Consider the following 26,076-nt stretch of genomic DNA (forward strand, 5'->3'; position numbering starts at 1 on the left):
CTGGAGGCCAGTTCTAGATGTGAGTGCTTTGAACCTGTTTGTCAAGAAGACAAAGTTTGTGATGGAAACCACTCAATCAATGCTGTCATCCCTTCTTCCAGGAGATTGATGGTATCCATCGACCTCCAGGATGCGTATTTCCACATCCCAATCCATCCTGCTTCGAGGAAGTTCCTTCGCTTTGTGTTCAAGGGCGAAGTGTTTCAGTTCAGAGCAATGTGCTTGGCCTCTCAACGGCCCCAGGTTTTCACCAGAGTTTTGTCATCAGTGGCGAAGTGGCTACATCTGTTGGGGATCAGAACAGTTTTTTATTTAGACGATTGGCTCCTGCGTGCGAAGACGAAGGAAAGGTGTGTGAAGGATTTGGAAAAGACTCTTCATCTAACCGAAGAATTGGGACTTCTGGTAAATTGGCAGAAGTCACATCTGGTGCCATCTCAAGAATTAGTCTATTTGGGAGTTCAGATGAACTCAGTAGTTTTTCAGGCTTCTCTGTCGGTGGAGAGGGTAGAGTCGTGCCTGTTGAAAGTGCGAGGTTTTCTGAAGAAGACCCAGTGCTCGGCCAACGAGTGGATGAGCCTTCTGGGGAAGTTGTCTTCCAGAACCGTTTGTGAGTTTGGGGAGACTACATCTAAGGCCCCTTCAGTTCTTTTTAAGAGAAGTCTGGGACAGGAAGAAGAGCCCAGACTCGTTTGTTTTTCAAATCTCAGAGGAGATAAAGGCAGACCTCAGTTGGTGGAACTCTCCAGAGAAACTTCAGGAAGGAATTTCACTGTTCCCAAAGAACCCCAACCTCATCTTGTGTGCAGACGCTTCAGATCTAGGATGGGGAGCCACGTTAGGCAAGTTGGAAACAGCAGGCTGATGGAAGGGAGAACAACTTCAGTGGCACATCAATCTGAAGGAATTAAAGGCCATTCATTTAGCCCTTTTAGAATTTTCGAAGGTGGTAGGAACCAGGCAGTGATTGTCCAATCAGACAATACAACAGCTCGCATGCATAAAAAAGCAAGGAGGACCCACTCGTTCTCGCTATTCCTGGTAGCGAGAGATCTTCTGTTATGGGCGAAACGAACCAAACAGCGTTGATGACAAGGTTCATTCCAGGAAAGCTCAATGTGAGGGCAGACGAGCTAAGCAGGAGCTTTCAAGTAATCTCAACAGAGTGGATCTTAAATCAAGAAGTTTGCCTCCAACTGTGGAATCTATGGGGTCGTCCTCTCATAGATCTGTTTGCCACCAAGAAGACAACTCAACTGCCTCTTTATTGCTCTCCAGTGCCGGACGAGGGGGCAGTCTTCGTGGATGCAATGCTGATGGACTGGTCAGGTCTGGACCTTTACGCTTTTCCTCCGTTCAAGATGTTGAGAGCAGTTCTAACAAAAATGTTGTCCCACAAGGACATGCGTATGACGCTGGTTGCTCCGTTTTGGCCAGCAAGGGAATGGTTCCCGGACTTGATAAGTCTTCTCGTAGACTTCCCGAGGCTTTTACCACCGAGTAGATCTACTCAGACAGCCTCACTTCCGAAGATTTCACGAGGTCTATCCGCTCTTCAGCTAACTGCGTTCAGACTGTCGAACGTTGCCTCAGAGCTAGAGGTTTTTCAAGGAAGGTCTCTAGAGCCATCGCTAGAGCTCGCAGACAGTCCTCCACAGCAGTTTATCAAGCTAAGTGGTCAGTCTTCAGAGAGTGGTGTAGGAAGACTGGCACATCATCTTCTAAGACCACTTTAGAAGAGATCGCAGACTTCCTCCTGTATCTGAGTGTGAGAGGAAGCTGTCTTCGTTGTCGATCAAGGGCTACAGAGCAATGCTTTCGACAGTCTTTAGGCATAAGGGCCTGGATATTTCAAATGATAAGGACTTGTCAGATCTTATCAGATCGTTTGAAACATCCAAGAATTCCAGAGAGAGATTGGTTTCCTGGAATTTGGATGTGGTCTTGAAATTGCTTGTGGGCAGTAAGTTTGAGCCATTATCGTCTTGCTCTTTCAGAGACCTTACGAGGAAGACAATCTTCTTGGTAGCTTTGGCTACAGCAAGGAGAGTCAGTGAGTTACGCCCTAGATAAGAGAATTGGGTTTTCTAGGGGTAAGGCAGTCTGTTCTTCATTGTTGAGTTTTTGGCAAAGAATGAGACTCCGTCTAAGCCTTGGCCGAGATCCTTTTCGATCCCTGGTCTCTGAGTTTGGTGGGACCAGATGAAGAAGAAAGACTTTTATGCCCAGTAAGAGCATTAAAACTATATTTCGAAAGGACTCAAGCAGTGAGAGGTCCTTCTCCTAATCTTTGGTGTTCTGTGAGGGATCCGAGTAGGCCTCTTTCAAGAATGCTCTTTCCTTCTTTTTGAGAGACCTGATTGTAGAAGCTCACAACCAGGTAGAAGATGTGCAGCTTCAAATTTCTAAAGTTAAAGCACATGAGGTGAGAGCGGTCTCAACCTCGTTGGCATATAGGAGGAACCTTTCTTAGATTCAATTATTCAAGCTACATTTTGGAAATGTAGGTCAGTGTTAAGCGTCTCATTATTTGAGAGAGATTGAGACAATATATGATGGATGCAGTACGTTGGGACCGTTTGTGGTGACTGGCAACGGTGTTGGGTAAGGGAATAAAGGAAGTCGATCCTTCCTTGTGATGCTTTCTCTTGCTTAAGGTTAGTGTTGTTGTTTTCTGGGATGTCTGGGGCACATTGTGACTAGGAGTACCCAACAGTCTTACATTTTGGGTAATATTTTTAAGGTACAGGTTATTGGTGACACCCTTGTTTTATGTGTTTTTCGTGTACTGCTCCCTGGGCAGGGGCATTTATTTGGTTGGTTATCATGCATAGTCCACGGTGAGCCCTCGACTGGCATGTAGCCCTCTAGCACTTAACCCTCAGGTCTATATACCTAGTTGGTGCAAGTTGAGGATAGCAGATTAAGAGGCAGTATCCATCAAATCAGCTACCTCAACAGGTAAGGAACCATCATTGTGTTTTTATTTTCACAATTGTCTAGTCTTTTCATATTAGCTGCCATGGCCCACCTCCATCAAAGGTGCCAATCAGCTATATATATAATTACCAGGTAAGTTATATGTACAAAAATGTATTTTTATAATAAAATGAGGTTTTGTACATACTTACCTGGTAATTATATAATCAAAGCCCACCCTCCTCCCCTCTCATGGGCAGGTATGGCATAAACATATGAAGAGTTTGGGTTATGGTTCCTCTCACTCACCTGTAGAGGGCGGTGGGAAGGGGGTATCACGTGACCATTCATTAGCGATGCCACGATATTTTCAATTTTCTGCCGTGACGCCAGAGACTACAGCTATATATATAATTACCAGGTAAGTATGTACAAAACCTCATTTTATTATAAAAATACATTTTTCCTACAGAAATACAAATCATTGCCTGTTACATAGAAGTGTTCCTCAGCACGAGCTGGAGTGTTGCTGAGCTTGGTAGTAAGATTTTTAAGTGGTGAGTAGGGGGGTTGAATGGGGAAATAGCCATCACTTACTCTAAGTCACCATTCATGAAGAGTGGACATATTGCATTCTCTTTCTTCCCCCTGTCATTGAATGATTGTTTGATGACTAGAAGTATTTCTTTTTGCTTATTTGTTTTCTTTTATTTGACTTTGTTCTTCCTGACACATGAATAAAAAATGCAAACAATGCTGCCACAAGGGGTTTGGACATCTTTTAGACACCTCATGTCTCCCACAGTGGTTGACTTCCACAGATACTGTTCCTTTTGTTGGGAAAAGGCATGCACTCCTTCCCCCTGCAAGAAGTGTTTTTGTTCAGCTTCTCAGTGGGAGAAATTTGGTGGGGGGAGAAAGGACAAGAAACATTCATCTGCTTCAGCAAGAGGAAGCACGCCTCTGTTGATATCAATGAACCATTCTGGTTCCTAACTCCGCTGTCCACTGGTACTGCTGTCTTTCCCCATGGGGATAATACGTGAGTTGAGAAGGACTCTGGCCATGACCTGTCTTCAGATGACAGGGCTGCTGTTGGAGGTGGTTCCTCCATAGTCAGGCTTCTACCTCAGCAGTAGCCTTGCTGTCAGGATTATCTGATTCTGACATTCCACATTGAATATTCCTGGTAGTCCATCTTTCACGGTGTCCCTGGACAACCTGGCTGAGGAGAAGGCGCTCTCTCCTTCTTTTGCTTCTCGTATTGTGTTTGTTGCTGCATTGTCTGTTGCTGTCTGCAGCTGCTCCTGCTTCCTCTGCTACCACAAAGGAGGGGAACCTCCTGTCATGGTATTTCTTCCAGTACATGATCCTCTAGCTGCTTCATCATCTTTGGTTCCTGCCTCAACCTTCCCATGGGCATTGAAGACCAGCAAGTCTTGGGAGAAGAAAAGAATGTAATGCTGTCAGCAATCTCCCTTTTTTGTCATCTTCTCTACATTTTCGATTACATCTTCCACCTCCTCCTCATCCTCGGTTTCTCTCCCTCCGCATGGAAGAAGGGGAAGCCTAAGGGTTCACTAGTTGACTTATAAAGTTAACTAGTCTTGGTAGGCTTAGTGCCATTTATGGGTTAGGCAAAGGCATTTCCAGGCTTGTAGCTGTTGGCTTTTAATGTCAAGTTATAGAAATTGACAAACCAACTAGGTTAGGTTTTCTTAACCGTGAAATATTGGCGCCAGACTAGGCATAGTTGTAGATAATTACTGAAATCTTAACTGATTTTTAGTTCCTACAGCCAAAGTTTGTTCCTACAGAAATGCAAACTATTGCCTTTTACGTAGCTTATCCCTCAGCGCGAACTGGAAACTGTCATTGAAGCTTGGTAATAAGGTGATTAATTGGGGGTGGGTGAAGTCTCCCACTCACTGCCAAGAGTGAGCATTTTTTGTCAGCCTTCATTGGGCTGGATGTCTGTGTGTTGTACCTTACTTGGAATAGAATCTACAGTATTTTCTTACTGCTTTTATGGTGACTGTTTGATTTCACAAAAAAGGAAAACAAAAAGTGAGAACGCTAGCTTTGTTCACTTTGCAGGGGTAGGTCTGGCAGTCCTGACACTGGGTTGTTACTAGGTTCTCAGAGGGTGCTCATGAACCAGTGTCTCTTTTCCTTCTGAGATATCAGGACTTCCCGAGACTGTTCTGTTTGTACTTCAGCCCACTTTTGCCCAGAACTGATGTATGCGTACAGACAGAGAGTTTGTGTGCAAATGGTTGCCACAGTACAGTGCTGCTGGGTATTGTGACAATCTCATTTTGCATGGTAATCCAGACTCCTGATGTACGGGTACATCCTCCCCAGGTCATGTGCTTGCAGCAGAAGGTTCACATGCCAAACAATGACACATTATGACTATTGTGTGCAAGTGATCATGCAGATGCTTGTAGTGTTACTGGATCGTCCAAGACTCCAGATGTGTACATGCACAGTAGTACATGCGAGTGTTCATCCATAGCTTATACAGCTATGTCTGATCGTTCATGTCCACAGTACCAGGGTAGGCTGGTGTGTTAGCCTTTCACTTGTGAAAGGATCCTACTCATTCTTTGGGGAATCTGTTAGGACATGAGGGTTCTTAGGCCAGTGTCGGCACCTCACAGATAGTACTGGCAAGCAGAAGAAAGGTCTTCAGGAACTCCCTTGCTTTCGTGCTTAGTGCTGTAACTGAATGAGCTTATAACACATCCTGCAGAGCGTACAGTCACAGTTCAGGTGAGAGCTCACAAAGTCAGGGGCCTGGGGCTGTCCCTTGCTTTTCTAAGTAGTTTTTCAGCAGCAAAGGTATTGAGGTCAGGTGTCTTAAAGATATCAGAAACCCTTTACCTCATTCTGTCTAAGAGATGTTGCCAGAGAGTCCTTGGATACCTTCTCCTTAGGACCTGTAGTGGCTGCTCAGCAGGTTGTGTAGCCACCCAAACTCCTTTCAATCAGAAAAGCATCTTGCCCAAGGTATTAAGGTGTAAAACTTGGATTCATGATAGATTGACTGGGCTTTTTTTTCCCCCTTCTTTCTCCCTTCTGCTAGGCAGCAGTTCAGACTGAGGATATACTGGATTTAGAGCTTGGGCCTAAAAGACGCTACAGTCCTTCTCCACTCTCCCTTTTAACAAGGGAGAGGGCTCCAGTGGTAGAGCTATAATCTGAACCCTTATTTTTATTAGCCAAATTTTTCCTGTCCTGTGACTTATATCGCCCGCATAGGGATCACACTTGGTTCTCTTAAGGTTTGCTATATGAGTAAAATTGCAGACATCTCATTTGGGCTCGGCCATATCACTCTTTCATATCTATGCCATACTGAACAGAGGGTTACAGGATTCAACGCTCCCCTGCTGACTATTGTGACCTGGAACGTAAAAATTCTGGGTGGAGAATCAACTTGCCAACCAGTTAAGAAACAGCCAAATACCTTATGAGTGCGTCTCCAAGATAAAAGCAGTTTGTATTTTTCAGCAGTATACAGACCAAAGCCTTATGCCATAATCCCACCTCAACCACTCTGTTAGTCCTGGTTGTGAGAGGAAAAAGTGCTTAGTGAAGGCAGGTGTTGAGGGTGGGGGGAGATTTTCCCCCTTCGCCTTCTAATCACCAGTTAACCACATTCTTACCAAGTTTCATTGGCTGCTTCCAGCTCAGAGCCGTCAGAAAAGGCTCTGATTGGTATACCTAGGAAAAATACAAATGACAGTGCAGTAGTTTTAAAAATTTGTTACATTTGACATAAATATACTAATTAACTTCATACCAAAATTGCCTTATACATGCACTATCAATTTTTGAATCTTGACAGGAATTGTATTGATAGACATAAATCATTAGTGTGTAGCCTCTTCTGTAATCAATGTATCCTCCATGAAATAAGAAAATACAGTGTAGAACAAATGTTATACAGAATTGATTTTACTTCATATGATGTAAGTATAGCCCCTCTTCATTGTTGACACAAAATATGTATCTTTTTCTTTTTGCATTGCAGGTTTAGGTTATGGCTGGAGGATTTAGATACAAGATATGGGATCCACCTCTTATTATATCACAGATAATTACAATGCAGGTACAGTGGACATGATTGATATTGCCATGAGTGTACTTTTGGGTATTGGGTTAATGGGTTCATACATTAATATTTTTTGGGGGGATGAATCTTATGTACTGTTCAAGATAAAGTTAAGTATATCTTAGTTTAACCAGACCACTGAGCTGATTAACAGCTCTCCTAGAGAGGGCTGGCCTGAAGGATTAGATTTATTTTGCGTGGCTAAGAACCGACTGGTTACCTAGCAACGGGACCTACAGCATATTGTGGAATCTGAACCACATTATGATGAGAAATTAGTTTCTATCACCAGAAATAAATTCCTCTAATTCTTCATTGGCTGGTTGGAGAGTCGAACGCTGGGCCAACACCGTGCTAGCCGAGAGCTCTACCCACCCCTCTAATGAAGAACTTACTGTTAAAGATAGCTTATATCTCCACGCCAATAAGCAAGTTGGCATTCAGACAAATGAAAAAGATAAAATGGCTGTCCAGAAGACTGCCTATTGTGCCTGTTCTCGACAAGGTGTTTTGAATATCTTAGCTCGTGTTAGAATTCTCCTTGATGCCGTAGTTTATAGGCGTTCATTTGTATTTCATGGTTTTGGCCGTTTTCTGCTTTTACGATACTGTACATTTGTTATTTGGAATGAATCTTCCTTACTGTTGAAGTTAGCTTACGTCTTCGTGCTGTCAGGTGCGATCAGCATTTAAAAAATTTAAATTATGCTTGGCTAACCAGTTAAGACTGTCTGTAGTCACCTGTTTTCCCAGCAGGTGGTGTTGGAATGGAAACAGTTGAGTCGTAATTCTTCTTGCCGTCTGCTTCCACAGACGTGCGAATCGTCATTATTTTTTGGGGTGGGGCTAAATTTTTCTTGTATGGTATTGTACTTGTTTTCTGTAGGCTGTATAAGAAGAGTTTGTGAAAACCAATTGTTTCGGTTTGGCCATTAACCACATAGCCTATGTTAGCCTAGCTGAGGCACGAGCATGGTTTTTCTTGTCAAGGTAACTTTTGATCTGATGAGATGTTCTATTTTTGTGTAGTATCAGAAATACTAGAGAGATGATACTGCATCTTTTCCAGCTTTGAGGCAGCTTAGAGCTGATTTAGGATTTACATATGGTGTAGCCTAAGTTGCCTCTGATAGGTCAGGTACTTAGTCCTAATTGTGAAGTGTAGTACAGTACTCTTCATTCGTAGCGCAATAGCTCGATTGCTGCAAGAGTAATAGATGTTTATATATGTGTGCAATGTTTTTGCAGCATATGGTAAAATATCGGCCATGACACGGTAGCTTGTCTGCTGCCATTTGACACACTTCCAGAAAATGCAATTACGAGACTTCACATGCTTATTTTAGTTTGTATGGCAGTTCCCTATAGATCATTTGTTAATGAAACTTCAGTCTTTTGAAGGGTTTCTAAAAGTTTAACATTGTTGTTGTTTCACCAGTTAAATATAGATTGATAAGGTGCAAATTCAGCAGTTGATGTGTGTCATGGGCGATATTTTACCATATTTAGATAGGCCTATGTATGTATGTGTATATACATAGGTAGATACATGTTATTGTCTGGTGTTCCTGTTTTGCCAGCTCTGTCTACATTCCCCCCCTTTTATTGTAGGCTGTGTTTTATAAGGCATACAGGTTAAACAATCAACATAGGCCACAGTACAATAGATCTTAACTATCCAATGTTTACTTACCTAAGGCCTAAATAGCATAGGTTAGGCTGTCATACCCAAAATAAATTCTGGCCCAATAGCTTCGTGGCCAACCTTTAGGACGTAGGTGTGGATATATCAGTCTACAGTGAACCCCCCATATTCGCGGGGGATGCGTCCCACAGCCCCCTGCAAATAGCTAAAATCCACGAATACTTAAAACCCCTCTAAAAACACTTAGAACTGCCCATTTTGATAGTTTAAACACAGAAAAACCCTGTAAAAATGCATATACCTGAGTATTTTAATAGTTTTATCACAAAAAGTGCATTTATTCATGAAAATTATATGAAAATACAGTAATTAATGAATATTTCTCAGTGAAAAATACCGCGAATGGGCGAATTTTCTGCGAATAATGGCTAGATATGTTCCACAGAGAAACCCGCGAATCATGAGAAGGCGAATATGGGCAGTTTACTGTACAACAAATATTACATTACACCTCTGTCACCACTAAGTACATTTAATGATATTGATAATACAGTCGACCCCTGGTATTTGCTTGGGATGCGTACTACAATCACCGCGAATACTTGACACCCCTCTAAAAATGCTTATAAGTGCCTATTTTGATAGTTCAGACACCAAAAAACTCCTTGAAAAATGCTCATACCTGAGTATTTTAATAGTTTTATCACAAAAAGTGCATTTAGACATGAAAATAATATGAAAATACTGTAATTAGTGAATATTTCTCTATGAAAATACTGCAAATAGACAAATTTTCCATGAATAATGTGTATAAACGTTCCACAGAAAAATCCACGGATAGGTACAGCTGCAAATCTGGAACTGCGAATATAAATCCTGAAGAGGCAGAGTTTTTGATGATGCGTCAATCTTGTTTCCTCTCCTTGATAGCCCTACTCCAAGGCTAATGGGAGGAATGTCTTTTTCCTTTTCTCAACTCAGTTGTAAAGTTACGGAGACAGTTGTGTATAAATCATTTTAAATAGCGCTGCTCATCCATAGTAGCTGTTTTTTGATAGTGGCTCATCATTGGCTCCATAACCCCCAAGTGTTGAAGGCTCTCACCTACAATGCCTCAGATTAAGATATTAGATTCTACAGCCCCTTTTTCCATGTCAGTTCCTTGTAGAATTTCCCAAACTACTCTCAAGTTCTGCTTCAGTAATGTTGTGGCTCACATTCTAAGTGGTAAAATTACACATGTAACCTTAACTGATGTTTTGAACTCCCAGTTCAGGAGGCTGTAGATCCTCAGTAGGCCATGTGCAGACTTTCAGAAGTGCCTGGCATAGTGTCAAGTCAAACCTCTGGTAGTGACGGTACTCAGAGAAGGATACTTTGTACCTTTTGTTATTTCTATTATCCCTTTCATCTTCCCGAGATCCTTCTCTCCACACTCTTCAGACAGAGAAGTTCAGAGTTTGAAAAGATAGATTGGACGTTTGTTATGCAACAAGGCCTTCATATGCCTCCCTTTTCGATGAGTCTTTCAGTTTGCTCCTGGCAGTCTTTCGGAAGGGCAAAGATATTATCAGTCAACATGTAGGACACATACTCCCACTTCCCGGTACTCCCTCAGTCGAAGTAAAGTATTCTCCTGTGAGTCAAGGTTTTAGCAGTATGGAGTCATCTGCTTGATATCAGTGGTTTTTCTCATGTTTTGGTGTCTATTTCGTTCTCACCAAAGCGTTTTATGTTGACCTTGAGGATGAAGAAATGTTTTATATCTAACCTCAGGAGTGGTTATTTGTTCTGTTGTCTAACTATGCTTTTCTCACCCAGTCAGTCAGTTGCTTATCTGGTGATGAAGATCAACTCTCTCTTGTTGGGGGTTTTCCAACAGATGGATAGATCGCCAGTTTTCTACCACTTTTAAGATCTGTAATGGGTTGACCTGTAGTCCTCAATTGGAGCCGTTGGTGAGACCCTACACCCTTCTGTTCACGACTACCCAAACCCTACTCTACTAGTTTACTGCTCTTCCTGCCAGGATCCTCAGGCGTGGGCAGTTGATGCCAGTTGTTGCCTTCCTTCAAGAATGCTCTCTCTATTCTAGACCCTTTTGCTTTTGCTCTCTTTGCGGTTTGAGGAAATACTTAAGTTGTGAACTTTGCGGATCACAATGATGATTTTCATAGCTCATTCTTGACCTTAAAGGGTTGGTCCTCCCAACTTTCTTTCCTGATGGTAGATGTTCCTCATCATCCTACGTTCAGAAAAGATTTTTTCAGACAGTCTTTCAAGAAAATTCCTTCAGACCTTCACATGCTTCATCTACCCGCATGGAGATTGTCATTTGTCAATTATGAGCTAAGAGTTTTTTCAGAATGGCCAAGGAAGCAATCCTTAAATCTAGAAGGCTCTCCACTGTTAGACTTGTGTATCAATAAGAGTTGTTAGTTTTATGATCTTGGTGCTTGTCCAGAGTGATATCCAGCACCTTTTCCACTAGAGATCCTGTTTGAAGTTCTACCAGTATCTCAGGTACACTAAGCAGTTTTCTGTAACCTCGATCAAGAATACCACTGTACATGGTTTTCAGTTCTACTTATGCTGATTGGAATTTTGCTCTCGATTTAAAGTTTGAAGAGGTTTTCAATCTTTTGTGCTGGAAATTTCATCTTATCATGATTCACGATGAAATTTAGACAAATTCCTTCAGATTTTACCTTAACTTCAATTGAGCGTTTTGTCAAGGCATCACTTAAGAACTTTGAGGATTCTTTTGTCTCTTGCTGCAGCAAAGTGTATTGTGAGTTTCAAGTCCTCTCTTGTAAGTGGGCTTTGCTCTAGGGCAACTTGTCTCTTTTCTTTTGTTGCTTAAAGAAAAGATATAGTAGTGAAGCCCTTCCCAGTTTTGTGACAGTGCCTAATTTAACTGCTTTGATAGGCATTGAAGAAGTGGCTATCTTTATGTCCAGTTGGACATATTAACAGATTCTGTTAGTGAAATTCAAGCCCTTTCTTGTTCTTGGGCTTGGCTCTAGTGACAGCTTCTCTCTTTTTGTTCTTTGCTTAGAGAAAAGATATAGAAGCGTAAGCCCTTCCCAGATTTGTGTAAATGCCTGATTCAATTGCTTAGGTAGGCTGTGAAGAAATGGCTATCTTACGTCCAGTTAGAACTACTAAGGGTTTATCTGGACAGACATAAACCTTCAAAGGTGGAGTTTTTATAATTTTCTGTGGTGTTAGAAGGCAAAACACTCTTATGTCCAAGATAGCTAAAATTGTGCACACACAGTTGATTCCTGAGCTTTTACCTTTTTTGGAAATAATCCTCATGGCTTCAGTACTGTAAAATTGTTTTTATTTCCTTTAATTCCTTTTTCCTGGTAAAGGTTGTCATGCAGTTCAGGGGAGATGTCCTAACTGTTGTTGCCTCATTATCTGCGAAATGTTTAATTTTAGGCAGGTATTTTAAGTAGACAGCTCGTTAAGGCACACCAGAAGCCTACTCAGTCTTTTCCTTTTGTCTTCCGGTGTTGCTTCTCCTCCTCCTCTTCCTCCCGTAGCCTACTTGATAGCCTAGGTTAAGTCCTTTATCTCTCCTTCTGTTCTGCCATCCTTTGCTCCCTATATGGTCCAGGAGAAAAATATAATTTAGATATATTTTTTCTCGTAGTCATGTTTGTATAATTAGAGAGATGTCGGAGCCTTGGCGTCTGTCTGTAGCCCGGCCTCTGGACTGCCCTGTGTTAGTTGGTCTTCTCCTCTGACGGGAAACCAAGGCGTGTCTTGGGACCAAGACCTGTGTCCTTCACCACCTCTCTCAACCATCTCTACGTACAAGTTGTTTGGTTGTTTCACTCTCGTGTTCGCTAGTTCTCGTATTGCCCGTTTAGCAATAGTGATGTAAGATGGGTGTAAACTGTAGATTTTTATATCATTACAGACTTTTAATGTTTGCCCCAGTAATTCTAAGTGGCGCTCTAGTTCTGTTTTCATTTGCTCTCCTGATATTTTCTCCATGTAAACGATATCCCTCCCCACCTCCTTCTCATTTCCCCCCTGTATCGTCTCGTATCCGTCATCATGTAACATTATTCATAATATCAGCTTTTCCCCTTCAGTTGCTTCCTTTTCTAGACGGAATTAGCTGGGGTGTCACAACTGCTCTTGCTTCTCGGTAGTCGCCTCTTGAGTTTTGGGAAGATGACACTGTTTGTCGTCACTATTACGTGGTGATGTCACAGGCTCAATCACTCTGTCCCTTCCCTGTGAGGCGAGTGTGATGTCACTAGACCGTGAGGATAACAAAAGTAACATAAGAATAGACAGAAAAGCACTTGTTCATTGTCTGTGTAGTGTTGTTTATGTTTGACAATTGCCTTCTTTGACTCTTTATAACAGTTTTCTAACTTCCCCATCCGTGCAGACAATACCACCCACTGTCGTCAAGGTTACGTGTTGACGTCATGCAAAATCTTCCTTCTCCATCCGAATACCCATTCACACCATCCGTCTCTGTCTCCCGGCATTTCGTGGCGCCTTTGCTGACGTTCTGGTGTGGTCACCTCTTCTGTCCCTGTTCCTCCTTTTAGACTTTGGGAGTTTCAACTGTGTTTTTGGTTGATTCCCCTTAGTATTTAAACTGTGCATAGCTCTCGTGGTTTTCACTTCATTTTGCTGAAGATGAATCCATTAACCAGTGTCCTTTAGTTTGCTTCTACCTTGTTTCGTGTTAAAACGAATAAGTTGACATGGATTATTGTAAGGTGCGGCATCATGGAAGTAGAGCCTTTGGAAATGGGTGAACAGTCGTAAGAGCAAGCTAGGAAACTGTTTCGTGTTTAATAGCTCGGCTCCTAACACAAAGAGTGTAGTGTGCTTGCAACTGTTATGTGCACAAGGTATACAGCCCTTAGTCCTTTCTGTTGCAATGGGGACTCTTTCTCCTGAACCAAATATGATGGTAATCCAGCTTTGCCACATCTTAGTGGGTTGTCAAGAAGAATTCTGGCTCAATTGTTTACATTCCAACAACACGTGCTGGGAAAACAGGTGACTACAGACAGTCTTAACAGGTTAGCCAAATGTAATTTGAATTTTTTAAATGCCTATTGCACCTGATGGCGCGAAGATGTATGCTAACTTAACAGTAGATAAGTATTAAAATAATGAATTTTATCAGGAAAATTATCATTTGTATATAAGTAACTTACCAAGTAATTACATAGCTAACAGTTTATTATCGGCAGCTAAAATTTGAAATCCGTGGCAGCAACTCTTGTTTTGGTATAGGTAACTGACCCCGCCCACTTCTGGGAAAGAGAGGAACAGCTGAGCTGAGAGCTTCAGTTTGTTTCTGCCGGCTTACAACTACGGTTGTGAGCAGCAGCAGGGTTTGAAATTCTCTCTTTACTGATTTATGGTTGACGATCTAAATTGGTGAAGTATTTTTGCTTTTGGTAGTCTCTCGGCAACTTAGACTTTTAGATTTTCATTGAAAACAACTTTCTTTACCTGATTGTGAAGTTTATTTGATTGGACTTTACTTGACTTTTTGACTTGTATTCACTGATAATGTCCGACACAATTTTGAGTAGTATTCGTTATTGCAGACTTCGCTGCAATGCGAGATTAACTTCAGCGAAATATGATTCATATTCGAAGTGTACTACTTGCAGTTTACTACTTTCTAAGGATGTGTTGTATGGGAATGCTCTCAAGTCTGTTGAATGGCTTTTTGTTGTTGCTCATTTTCCCCCTCCTCCCTACCTTTCCCATTTTCTTTGCTGCTTGGTGGCACTTCATTTTCTTTTGCTCAGCTGACTTGTGTTCACTCAGGTGAGTCGCTTCAGACTGCTGTTTCCCTGTCTCCTTTTCATCGAGTCACAGATTCGTTGTGAGTTGTCAGCTGCTGTTGCCTGCTGTTGCCCCAACTCCTCCTTTGGTGGAAGAAGAGTTTGAATCGGAGGAATCTCCTTTGGTGTTGGCATTTGCTGGAGCATTGCACTTTGCTTTATCCTGACTTAGTGGAGGAAAGAGGCCCTGTAGAGACTGTCTTTGAGTATTTTGGTGCCTAGTAAGCATTCTCTGACACACAAAGCTTCAGTCTGTCAGCTCTTATTTTTCTTTTTCCTTTTTTTTTTTTTTTTTTTTTTGAGCACTGCCTCTAATGGTACAGCCGCTTTACTGATGCTTAAACCGTCTTTGGTCAAAGATTTGGTTTTCATTGCCCCTCTTGTTCCTGTGAAGAGACATACTCTTGAGACTGGCAGAGCGCTTTGGATATGCTGAGATGGGGTTTGATGTCCAGGTCTCTGTTGAGATTGTTGGATTTTTATCTTGTACTGAACTTTTGCTCAGCATGATTGCCTCTTCTCAGCACTAGCTTGAGAGGCTGTTGCACCAGCTTAGAGAGTTTGTGGCGCCAGGTTAAAGTGTATGGCATCAGCTTATAGAGGTGTAGCATTAGCTTTAAGTGTTTGTGACACCAGCTGGATTTTACTGTGGATGAGTCTTAGAGTTTTTGACTTGTGTGGTCAAGTTCATTTCCGGCACTGCAGGTGAATGTCCTCACGCTGATACTAACTTGGTTTTGAAGTGAGAACAGTCATGCTCCTATCTGTCATCAGAGGAGATGTCAACTACTTTGGTTTTTCCTTTGGTTAGCCTTCTAAGCCTAACTCGTTTTAAGGTGACAAGGGAGGATATACAGGCAGTCCACACTCACCGGCAGCATCTGTTAACGGCGTTTTGGTGTTACGGCGCTTGGCTAGTGACGTTAACCAGATTTTCGGCGCTGGTAAGCGGTTTATCAGCATCGGTAAAGGTTTATTCGCGCCAATAACTGGTTAACGGTGCTGTTAAGTTGTTTATCGGTGCTATTACCGTCTATTTTTGGTTAGCAGCGCTCGGCAGGGAACGGAACCCCCTCCGTTAAATGGGGACTGCCTGTATTGGCACAAAGTTGTACTTGTTTCTTACAAGTTCCAGTAGGAGGCCAACTGCAGGCCTTCTATCATGTTTGGAGAGACTTAAGAGGCACTGAATGAGAGCTATGATTTCTTTCAGGTTTCTCCTCTACTGGCATTGTCTCCTGTATCCTTTCCTTCGTACATTCTCCAGCAGATGTATCGCATTCTTCAGTAGGAGGTTATAATTAGAGAAGAATGCAATGGAACAGGTGTAGGTAATTCACTGGGATTTTACCTATGACCTTTACCTAGCCCCATTAGCAACCAGAGATTGGCACCCACTGTTGGATGTGCTGAGACTGAACAACTTTACAATTCTGTCCCCATTCTTCATGGTTTTTTTTCCTCTATGGGTTTAGTGACTTTCTAAAAGAATGATCGGATGGTTCGGTGGACATGCAGGATGGATTTTCCTCATACCTGTAGAGCCTCAGTTACGCAAGTTCCTTTGATGTGTATTTGCAGGGAAGGTATTCCTGTGTAAGGCACTTTTTTGGGCTCAGTAAAGTGCTTCAAGTATTCACAAGGAATTTGTTGCCCATAGGGTGATGGTATCACCTTTTAGGAGCAAGAATTCTTTTCTGCTGAGTCAACTAGTCCAGGTTGGCCAACTCTGTCAACATTATTCCAAAAGCCAAGGATATGTTGGTTTATCTCGCTCAGTCTCTGCATTATGATTTTTAGTAGACTTCTCTAGCTTCTCAGTCCATTCTTAATTTGGGGTTGAGGGTAGACTCGCAGTTTGTAGGCTTTTCTATCGGAAGGCAAATACAGTAGGCACTTATTGCTTCTTCTGAAAGAATTTTATCCCTTAAGGAAGCTTCCGACATGGTGATGGCTTTCTTTGTTCAGACACATGGCCTCACAGAGAATTTGTCAAAATTATCAGGCACAGTTGCAGTGCAGTCTTGACATAACAGATTGCAACTTGCAGCAAATGTTCATTAAACTTTTAAGTAAATCCAGTGACCATCTTTGTTGCCAGGTTGTGTAGGAGGGACGCTGAAACTACGAGTTAACACGTTTATTCTTAATCCTACGCCCAGGTTTTGTTGTTTTTTCCCCTCCGTCTCATAACACAAAATGAAAAGTTATGACAAGTGTTGTAACACTGACTTACAAGACACCATAGAATGGGAAAAGAAGAGGAAACACTTCTCTGTCCTGGTAGGACAATTAAAATGTATTTAAATAGGTTAAGCCTGGAAGGGGAAAAATTAACCTTTTTGTTGAGATTTTAGAAAACCTAGAACATCTTTGTCAAAGAACACAATGTCCTCTTTGGCGTATTGGATCAAGCTATCACAAGAGAACTGATTCCATACCTTTTATGGGTATTGAAAGTAAACATTCATAATTTAAGAGCAGTTGCAACTTCCTTTAGTTTAAAGACAGATTTGCTGCTTGAGGATGTGATCAATACAGCATGCTAGAAATGCAATTTGGCTTTTGTTGCTCACTAAAATATGCAGTCACACATGAAAGGGTAAAGCCCTTAGTCTGGTAGTAGTGGTGAGTAAAGTCTTTTCCTGAAGAAAGAGCAATTTTGTCTAGCTGCACTACCCACCATCCTCTTCTCAGTGTGGGAATCAGGTATCTTCAACAGTAGGTAAGATTCATCCTAAATAATATAAATTTTCATAAAATTTGTTATTTGGATACTTACCTACTATTAAAGTAGACCTTGCCCAACCTCCCCATTACTTAGTGGGCTATCAAGGAGAATTCTGACAAGAGCTAAAACACTCAAAACACACCTGGTGGAGAACGAATGTACCGTACTAGATAGTCGTCTTGGCAGCCATTCGATCTCTTCTTTTGTTTGAATGCAGACTTGCCTATCTCCACGGAGATACAAGCTACAGGTGTCTTTAACAGTAGGTAAGCATTCAAATAATAAATTTTAGTATGAAAATTTATATACTGTATTTTATTTATGCTTATGGTTCATTGCATGTTGGTTAGAAAGGAGATGTAGTTATTCTTGAAAGAAAAGTCACTGTTATCTTGTATTGCAATAATCATTAAGTTTTTCTAATAAGTTGTATATTTTAGGCTGTGTATTACGTCGGACTGGGATTATGGATTGCCATTCTTGACCTTCTCACTGGCCACCATCGATCACTTGACAGCGTATTCAAGTATCAGGTATGGCACCAGATGTTCTTTTCTGCTGCTTTTCGAGACATTTGTCTGTCAGTGAATTAACTTTCATCTTAAGGTACTGAGCTCTGTTATAACAATGATTGTACACAATTTCAATACTTTTTAAAAGCTGACTTATTTGAATTGGATGTTCAAGAATTTATGTGTGAAACTGACTACTTATGACAAATCCTCAGCAGTATACAGCACTACGAATTTCTGATTTATGCACACATGCGAGAAAATCCCCCTGCTTTCTTCACAAGATTGTTCTGACGTAAGCTCGAATTATTGGAATCTACTGCGTGAAATATATAGTTAACTATATTTTACCATTTTATATTACAGCCTTATGAGATCGTGTGTCGTTTATCGTGAGCACAAGCTTTTCAATGAATAAACATACCTCTCAGTATAGTATCTGATGCTGTATTGTCACGGTGTTGTGTTGCCTTATTTTTTAGAAACCAGCGTACATTAATTGAGGATGACTGGAGCAAGAGCAATGGTTTACTTCAGTAATCTTGGGGAGTAAATAATACAACCACAACTAAACCCAGATTTATTAGCTACTATTTTTATTTAGAAAATTGTACAGACAGCACTGGTTAACTGTATTCCTGTTGACAATACCTAACTGAGCAAACCTACAGTTAATATTCATTCCCTGTCATTAAGTTTATGATGATGATCAGACTTACACAAACCTAACAATAATTTCCCTATAAATTTTGACTTACAACAGTCTTATGATAACTTTAGCTATATAAATAGGTTACAGCAAATATCAACAGTGCACATCAAGACCAAGTTAACTAGTTTTCAATTACTTCATATTCTTTGGATATGCAAAAACAGACTGATTGTTTCCAGGCAGTTATCAGTTTTATACGGGAATTTACCAGTGTCACTGCATGCTTTCCACTTCCTTTGAAGCCCTATCTTCATACAATAGATTAAAAATACTTTAGACACCAGACTGCACACATTTTACCAAGCGTCTACCAATCACTTATGGGTACTTACTACACTTGTTCACTTTTATTTTCTTTTCTAAATTCACTTTTGACATAGTGCAGCCAAACATTACGTCAAAATAAAAGTAATCTCCCCAACCACGGTGGACCTGCAATGAGATGGAGTTACCATTAGTATGAATGGATGTGTGAACAAGGACTGCTACATGAAAAATTTTTTACATTCAATATGAAAATTTACAGTAATGTATGTTACAAATTTCATATTTCACATATACAATCCAGAACAGCCAATATATGGCCACCACAATTCATGTGTGTTTTAAATGGTGGGTGTGTGAATAGACATGGACTCACGGTTTTTCATTTATTTTCAGAAGCGCCAGATAAAGAGTTTCATGGCTGGTCAGTCATTGCAGTGTTCACCCTTAATGCTTTGACAGGTTTTGTTTATTTTCAGGAGCTTCAGATCAAAGAGGTTCATGGCCGTGCAGTCATGGCAGCATTCATCCTTAATGCTTTGACAGGGTATGTAGTGATTATGTAAAATGCATCTTATCTTTCGCTTTTAGAGGCAGTGTTTATGCAGTGCCAGTTTTAAAAAGAGTACTTTAAAGAGCTCTTTTGTTAGTTACTGTTAATGCTTTCTTTAATGTTTTGACTATATTGTAAGATGATGCCAGCTTTCTGCTTGTATATTTATATCTCAGTGAAAATATTGGCCATGAAAAATACACCACTTTTACCTAGTCACAGTAGCTCTTGTGTACAACTTTCTTTACAAGATTGCTCTCAAAGGATCCCCAGTTGTGATGAATATTCCTGAGTTGTTGAAATTGCTGTTTCCTCAGTTTGTGTAAATATTCATTTTTGAAATGAACATTACCTCTCCATTATATAGCTTTTACTTCCGTGCCAGTAGGAGTTTGACAAATTACAAAAGAAAAATGAGAAAACACTGTTTTCTGTGAATATCCATTTTATATCCAACTGCTTACCCCACCTTACACCAGGGGACCAGTAGGTACAAACACTTGTAGCTGGTCAGTCGACTTCTGTAGGCAGTTTTGATAGGAGGTAGCAAGATTGTTAAATATACAGTGCATCATTGACTTATGATGGATTCGATCTTAGGGCGCTTTTTCAGTGTGTTAACTTGATGTTGATGTTACAGTGCCATAAGCGTTGTTGACAGCGCTAATGGCAAGAATAGGCATTAAGTTAATGGTGCTGTAACTTGATGCAACATCAAGTTACGGCTCCAAGCGTCAAGTTACAGCACCTTAAGGGCTGTTAAAACACTGATAACGGCAAAACAAACGCCTTACAGCAGAAATCAGCTGACAGCGTGGCTCTGGAATGGATCCCGTGCTGTAAGTCGAGAACCTACTGATACTCAGTTTTCTATTGATGAAATTGGTGTATTTATGGATTTTCTTTTATTTGATTTTATGTTGAATGCTGGATTGATAAGAATCTGTAAGATAAGAGTTGTTGTAATAGGCTTTATTCCAGTTTTATTGGCCCTCTGAGGAAGGATTATGATTGAGAAATAAGACCTGTAATGTTGATTGTGAGTCTTGTTAGTTTGTAGAAACAACTAAAGACAAGGGGGTTGACGTGTTTTGTTTGTGTCCCCTGTTAGTAACTGGATAGGTCCTCTGCTGCTTATCTTTGATCTGTTACTCCAACTAAGCTTCCCATTGATTCTGGGCATTAGATTTGATAGAATCAAGTTATTTTATATGCTCACTAGGGTTAAGTTTCAGGGGTATGTTTTTTGTTTTTCTTCTGCACCACCCTCCTGAGAGTCTCGTTAAGTTCTGGTATACAGTATCCCCATGTTGGGGAAGGGTCAGCGCCCCCCCTGCTTTTGGCTGGCCATGTCCTTGGCACTTCCTGTCTTGCTCCCCTGGGCCCTGGAGCAACAGGGGACTGGGACATATCAGAAAGCGGCGCTGATCTGTGCCCGTTGTCTCCACTTCACCAATAGGATCACTGAGGAGAGAATAAGAGGAGTCACCCAGCATTTTCCGCTCATTACGTGGGTTTCACAGCTTCCTCCGGGTAGTTAGCAATTGGCTAAAGCTGACTTGTAGAGGAAAGTTTCCTTTTGCTTCATAGGATAGTTTCACTTGAATCCTCTGTAGCTAAGGGTTATTTTTGGATCAAGACCAGTATTAAGTATCACTTATGTTTTAGAAAAAATCTAAACTTTTTGCCACTCTCCTCTGTATTGTTGCTTTCTTTGGCCAGTGCAGTTGTGTGCCTTGCAGTTTTGATGCACCAGTTGCCCGCACCTAGCACAGTTTTGTGCATTTCACTGTAATGCCATGCCCCTGGGCACCTCTCTCCTGTGTGTTGTGCCTGTTAGTTTTTCCCTCAGTCCGTAGGTTCTCTGGTCAGTGTCCTCGCGTGCCTGTGCAACTATTGCCTGTGTAACTATTGTCTGTGTGCCTGTTGCCTGTGTGACTATCGCCTGTGCATATATCACCTGCGTGACATATAGCCTGTGCGCCTATTGCCTTCCTATAGAGAATTTCGGTAAAGCACTCTTGTTCCAGCTTCCTTTTTGGTAGACAGGTACAGCCACTACCCAAGTTAAGAACAAGTTACGTGCCAGATGGCCGTTCGTCTCTTGAATTGTTCGTAAGTTGGTTTTTAATATGTAGTGCATAATTTTTCTTGAAGTTTACATTCCTGAGTCAGTTCGTGAGTCATAGATTATAGTATTTTCACTGTATTTTTGTATCATGCAGCATTATAAAGAATTACTTTGGATGTTAGAAAGGTGAAAAAATGAAAATAAAATTTATATTCATGCAACATTCAAAATTTCGTATTTTTTCCATGCTTTGAAAGTTATGAACGTGGAAAGAATTTCGCAGGAGCAGCATCTGACAGTGAAAGTTCACAAAGTAAACAATGTACACTGCCATCTATTGACAAAAATGCATACTAAACCTTTTCTCTGGGGAGAGGAAATATAGGAATTGGAAATTCATCAAAGAGCGAGTTAAATTGGGAAGACTGAATTGCGAATATGAATGAGTATCCTCGTGATTGTATGAAGAATACATGGTAGTTAATCATGAGAATACTTGGGATAATCAGGGAAGTGGTTAAAGGAACAGGTTCTTCTTTTTCCTCATTTATTCTGTTCATTGCAAAAATTCTTAATAATAGAATAGTTGCTCAGAGCAAAATTTGAACATGTGACCCTTTCTGTTCGTATCTGAATGTTTGTAACTTGAATGTTCATAAGTAGGGTATAACTGTAGTTCCCTTTAGTAGTCTCTTAACATTCTGCTTGATGGATTTCAACTCCTTTTCCAATTGCAGGAGTTTCTTTCATAAACAATTGGTTGCTGCTAGGGTTTCATTCCCCCATGGTTCAGGAACTTTCTCATTATAGTGAGATTTTTCCTTTTTAGATCTTTTTGTGGAGCCGACAGGTTTCCAACTGAATCTATGCCCTCCATTTGAGCTAAAGCAAGTGGTTTTGTTAGTGTTTAGTAAAGAGGAGTTTTCAGCCCTTGGTAGTAGCTTATCAGGAATTAGTTCATTGCAGTCTGCTGCTGCTCTTCCTCCATTGGGTGTTGTAGTCTTGGTCTCTCAGGAGTTTTCTGGTGCATGTTCGGTGGTTAAGCCCTGTCCTCTGCTTCTTCTTTGGCAGGAGAGGAAGCTGCTTGTGCTTCTGTTGATTGATGAATCAAATGTCTGGTGTAGAACCAACTGAAGAATGGCCATGATTTCTATTTGAAGAGGTTGATTGCTTTATGCAGGGAGAACCTAATGAATTATTTTGTGGAAATAGAACCCTATTTTGTGCTGCATTTTACTAAGGGTGTCTAAGGTATGTTCTAGGCTTTAGTGCAATTTATGGAAAGGCAGTCTCTTCTAAGATGTTACACTATTCACATTGCTTATGACACCAATGTCAAAACAGCAAGACTTTGTGAACTAAACCAAGATAAAGCAAAGAATTCATCTGATTTGCTTCATTCAATATTATCAGTTGCCTTTGCTGCTGCAGTCAAGCAGCAGTAGGAAAGCTTCCAATACAAATACTTTGAAAAGAACAGTGTGAAATATCTGAAATATACTTCAGTTTTAGTTTTGATTCAGTATACAGTATGTGTGTTTTTTATGAAATGACAAATGTCTTTATTTGACTGCTTCAGCGGATTTGTATCCTTTTCAAATTAACAGGAAATAAGTGTACGCGCACTCACACTTCTGTTCTTTTTTTGAGGTTGGGATTTATTGCATGGGAGTGATTTGTTTGACAGTGAATTTTCCTCAACTCATAAACTTATGGAAAATGATGCTAGTACTATTTAATTATTGCATCAACAGTTTTGCTTATTTACTTCTCCACTCATCTGTACTTTCTTTTAAAGTGAACAGTGTATTAGATTAAGAAATGAGCAAAATTGGGATAAAAGAGGGGAATGGAAGGCATTGTTATTGTTTGGTTATGATCCACAAGGTTGCCTGAGGCCTAGATAACACGTTTACTTGGATTGGCTTCAAAGGTGAACTGAGAAAAAGGAATCCTATATATATATGTACTTGATGTAACTGTCAAAACTTCAACCCTCTGTATATTTATATACTAAATGGCACAGGTGAAATTGGTGTGCTGCTTATATGAACGTTTTAAATGGTTAAAGGATCAATAACATTCTGAATTTAGGAGTGAGTCTGGCTACCAAGCCTGGCAAGAATGATATTTGTAAAGGAGTGGCTTATGATATGTTTATTTTAATTAGAGGGCTGATAATGATACCAGGAAATTATTCCAAAATGTGCTGTGATTATCCAACTGTGTTTTTGTGTGTAACTAATCATGCTAAACCGATTCTTTTCCTGTTAATAATAAATATTTTTGCAGATCGCTTGGGTTATGGAAGATAGTTCAGCGTACAAAACAGTGCCTCGATTTTACTGTGACTGCACATTTTCTACACTTAATAGGATGCTGGTTTTACAATGGGCATCTTCCATCACAGCCTTCCGTATGGTTGTTGAATCTGGTGACAATCACTTTGATGTGTGTTCTTGGGGAATATCTTTGCATGAGAACCGAAATGCAGAATATTCCAGTCATGAGTTCTAAAGTCGACCTATAAAATTGATTCACAGATTGCTGTACAGGGAACTGCAGTCTTGCAGGTACCTCCATTGTTTTATAGGTGTTTCATTGTCATCACATTGTGTACAAAGTGTCTCCATGTCTTTTTCATTCAGTTTGTAGAGTGCATAGAAGTAGATCAGGTAAATGTGATATTTTGGATGTGAGTAATGTACTATATAATATGCGGGTTGCCAGCCACAGACCTTAAGGTGTTGAATTCAGAATTCTGAAAATTGAATTTGTAGTGTATCCTTGCGTTGTTCTCATAATGGATGTTCAGAATAACTGATTTAGATTAGTTTCATCACAACCCATGAATTATATATTTGCCCACATTTGGACTCATGAATGCCCTCAAAATCAGTCATTTATTTTTTTAAAATACATAACTCCAACAATGAGTTCCTCATCTGGAACTGCAGGTATATATGTATCAGTCACCTTCCTCAAAATTCATGAGTCATCTACACTATTTAACATCATGAGTTTAACTATTTATTCATCTTACACTAACTGTTTCATCATTCTTTTATGGTAACAGGTAACTTTTGAATACTGTAGCAACAATTATTTATTTAACTGAGAATTATGCCTCTTTGCATCAGTGATATCAAAGTATTTTTAGTGTTTTCAAGGTTTGGTAAACATTTCAAATTTTTCTCAAGTTTTTATTTCAGTTTGTGTGACTGTTTTGTTTCCCCCCATCAAAACATTAGGCCACGATTCATGCATCAAAGTAATTACTGATACATATAGGCTTTTGATGTACTGTGCAGTATATTATGATAGGCTATAAAATAACATATATATATATATATGGTCTTGAAAGTAAAATAAATGAAAAAAAATATATGTTGAATATAACAATAAGTAATACAGTATGTATTTTAATGCAGACATACAAACTCCTTGGATATGTATGATGTTCCCACAAAATATATATATTTTTGATAGCTTAGCTGCTGTTTTTCCTCAAAGGAGTTGCACCCTCATGGTACCCCCAGGGCTCCATAAGATTGACCAACCTGTTACAAAGAATTCTCTTATAGTTGGTCTCGTCCAGAATAGTGCTTGTTGGTACAGTGACAGAATATAAAGGACTCAGGACAGGAGGGCTCTATTGCCTGTTCTGCAGTGATTACGTAGGCTCAGTGTCATACTCGCACAGATGTGACAACAAGTCAGCACCGTATTCATTACAGTCTGGTCTGTCTAAGAGTTCGCTAGTCCCCAGGATGTGCCCTGGAATCGTGTTCGACTAAACGCATTTTATTCACCCACTTCAAACGAGTCAAGCTAAGTACTTAGTTTAAAGACCTATTGAGAAGTTTTAGTTTCTCAAAATTTTAACGGGCAGGCTTATTTTTGTTTAAAGTGGGAGCCAGTAAGCCTCTTGCAAGGTGAAAAGCTAAGAATAGACTGCTAGGCTACACTGTACAGTAATTGCCATTCTGGTTTTTTATGTTTAACACTGAGATTTAGCATAAAGGCAATAATATTAGAAAATTTTGTTACAGAAACTTATTATACAATGCCCTTTTAACATTGATAGATACATAATTTGAAGTTACTGAAAGGGCAACTACGTGTAGCCTAACTTTCATGTTTACGAAACATAACTGTTTGTAGTTCCCAGTCGTGCTTGCCTTATGAACCTTGTTCTTTACTAAAGGCCAGTATTTCTTTGGTAGTATTTTATAATCAAACTAAAGGGTTTTGTGTTATCGATAGTTCTCCAGTTTTATCCTTAATATCGGGGTTCTTTCAAATTTTAAAGGAATACATTCATGCGGATCTACTTCCAGCTGGTATTACTCCGCCGATAGTGACGTCACAGGTATTGAGCATTTGTCGTGATATTTATATTTTTCCTAAGGGAATACAAAAATATTTGTTTTGTAATGGTGAGCTTTGCCAAACATTTTAAAATCTTGAGGATACTGATTTTATACATTTTTGGTATGATAATTCCAATAATTATTGATTGTATTTACGTACCAACTAACGTAGCCTGTAGTCTAGGCTGCATTACCTTTAACTCATGCTTGGGAATAGACTGGGTAATCATAGGTTATGAAATGTGTAGAAATATACCGTATGGATATCCAATGAGTTTGTCTTATTGAGTTGAGAAGCGTTGGTGAGTAAATCCACTAAGGCAACGTTATTAT

At 40.2% G+C, this 26,076-nt stretch overlaps 1 protein-coding gene across 1 annotated transcript in view; it reads left to right on the forward strand.

Moving 5' to 3' along the window:
- Sys1 (Sys1 golgi trafficking protein) overlaps positions 1-25,624 on the forward strand; it is a 31,043-nt gene extending 5,419 nt beyond the window's left edge. Inside the window, exons 2-5 of the mRNA XM_067124103.1 lie at positions 6,959-7,036; positions 17,699-17,791; positions 19,226-19,293; positions 23,663-25,624. Of these exons, the coding sequence (XP_066980204.1) occupies positions 6,968-7,036; positions 17,699-17,791; positions 19,226-19,293; positions 23,663-23,900 (468 nt within the window). The 5' untranslated portion in view covers positions 6,959-6,967 and the 3' untranslated portion in view covers positions 23,901-25,624. The remainder of the gene's footprint in view (positions 1-6,958; positions 7,037-17,698; positions 17,792-19,225; positions 19,294-23,662) is intronic.
- The last annotated feature ends 452 nt before the right edge of the window (positions 25,625-26,076 follow it).

Source organism: Macrobrachium rosenbergii, chromosome 22 (genome assembly GCF_040412425.1).
Source record: "Macrobrachium rosenbergii isolate ZJJX-2024 chromosome 22, ASM4041242v1, whole genome shotgun sequence".
In the NCBI taxonomy this organism is placed as follows: Eukaryota; Metazoa; Arthropoda; class Malacostraca; order Decapoda; family Palaemonidae; genus Macrobrachium; species Macrobrachium rosenbergii.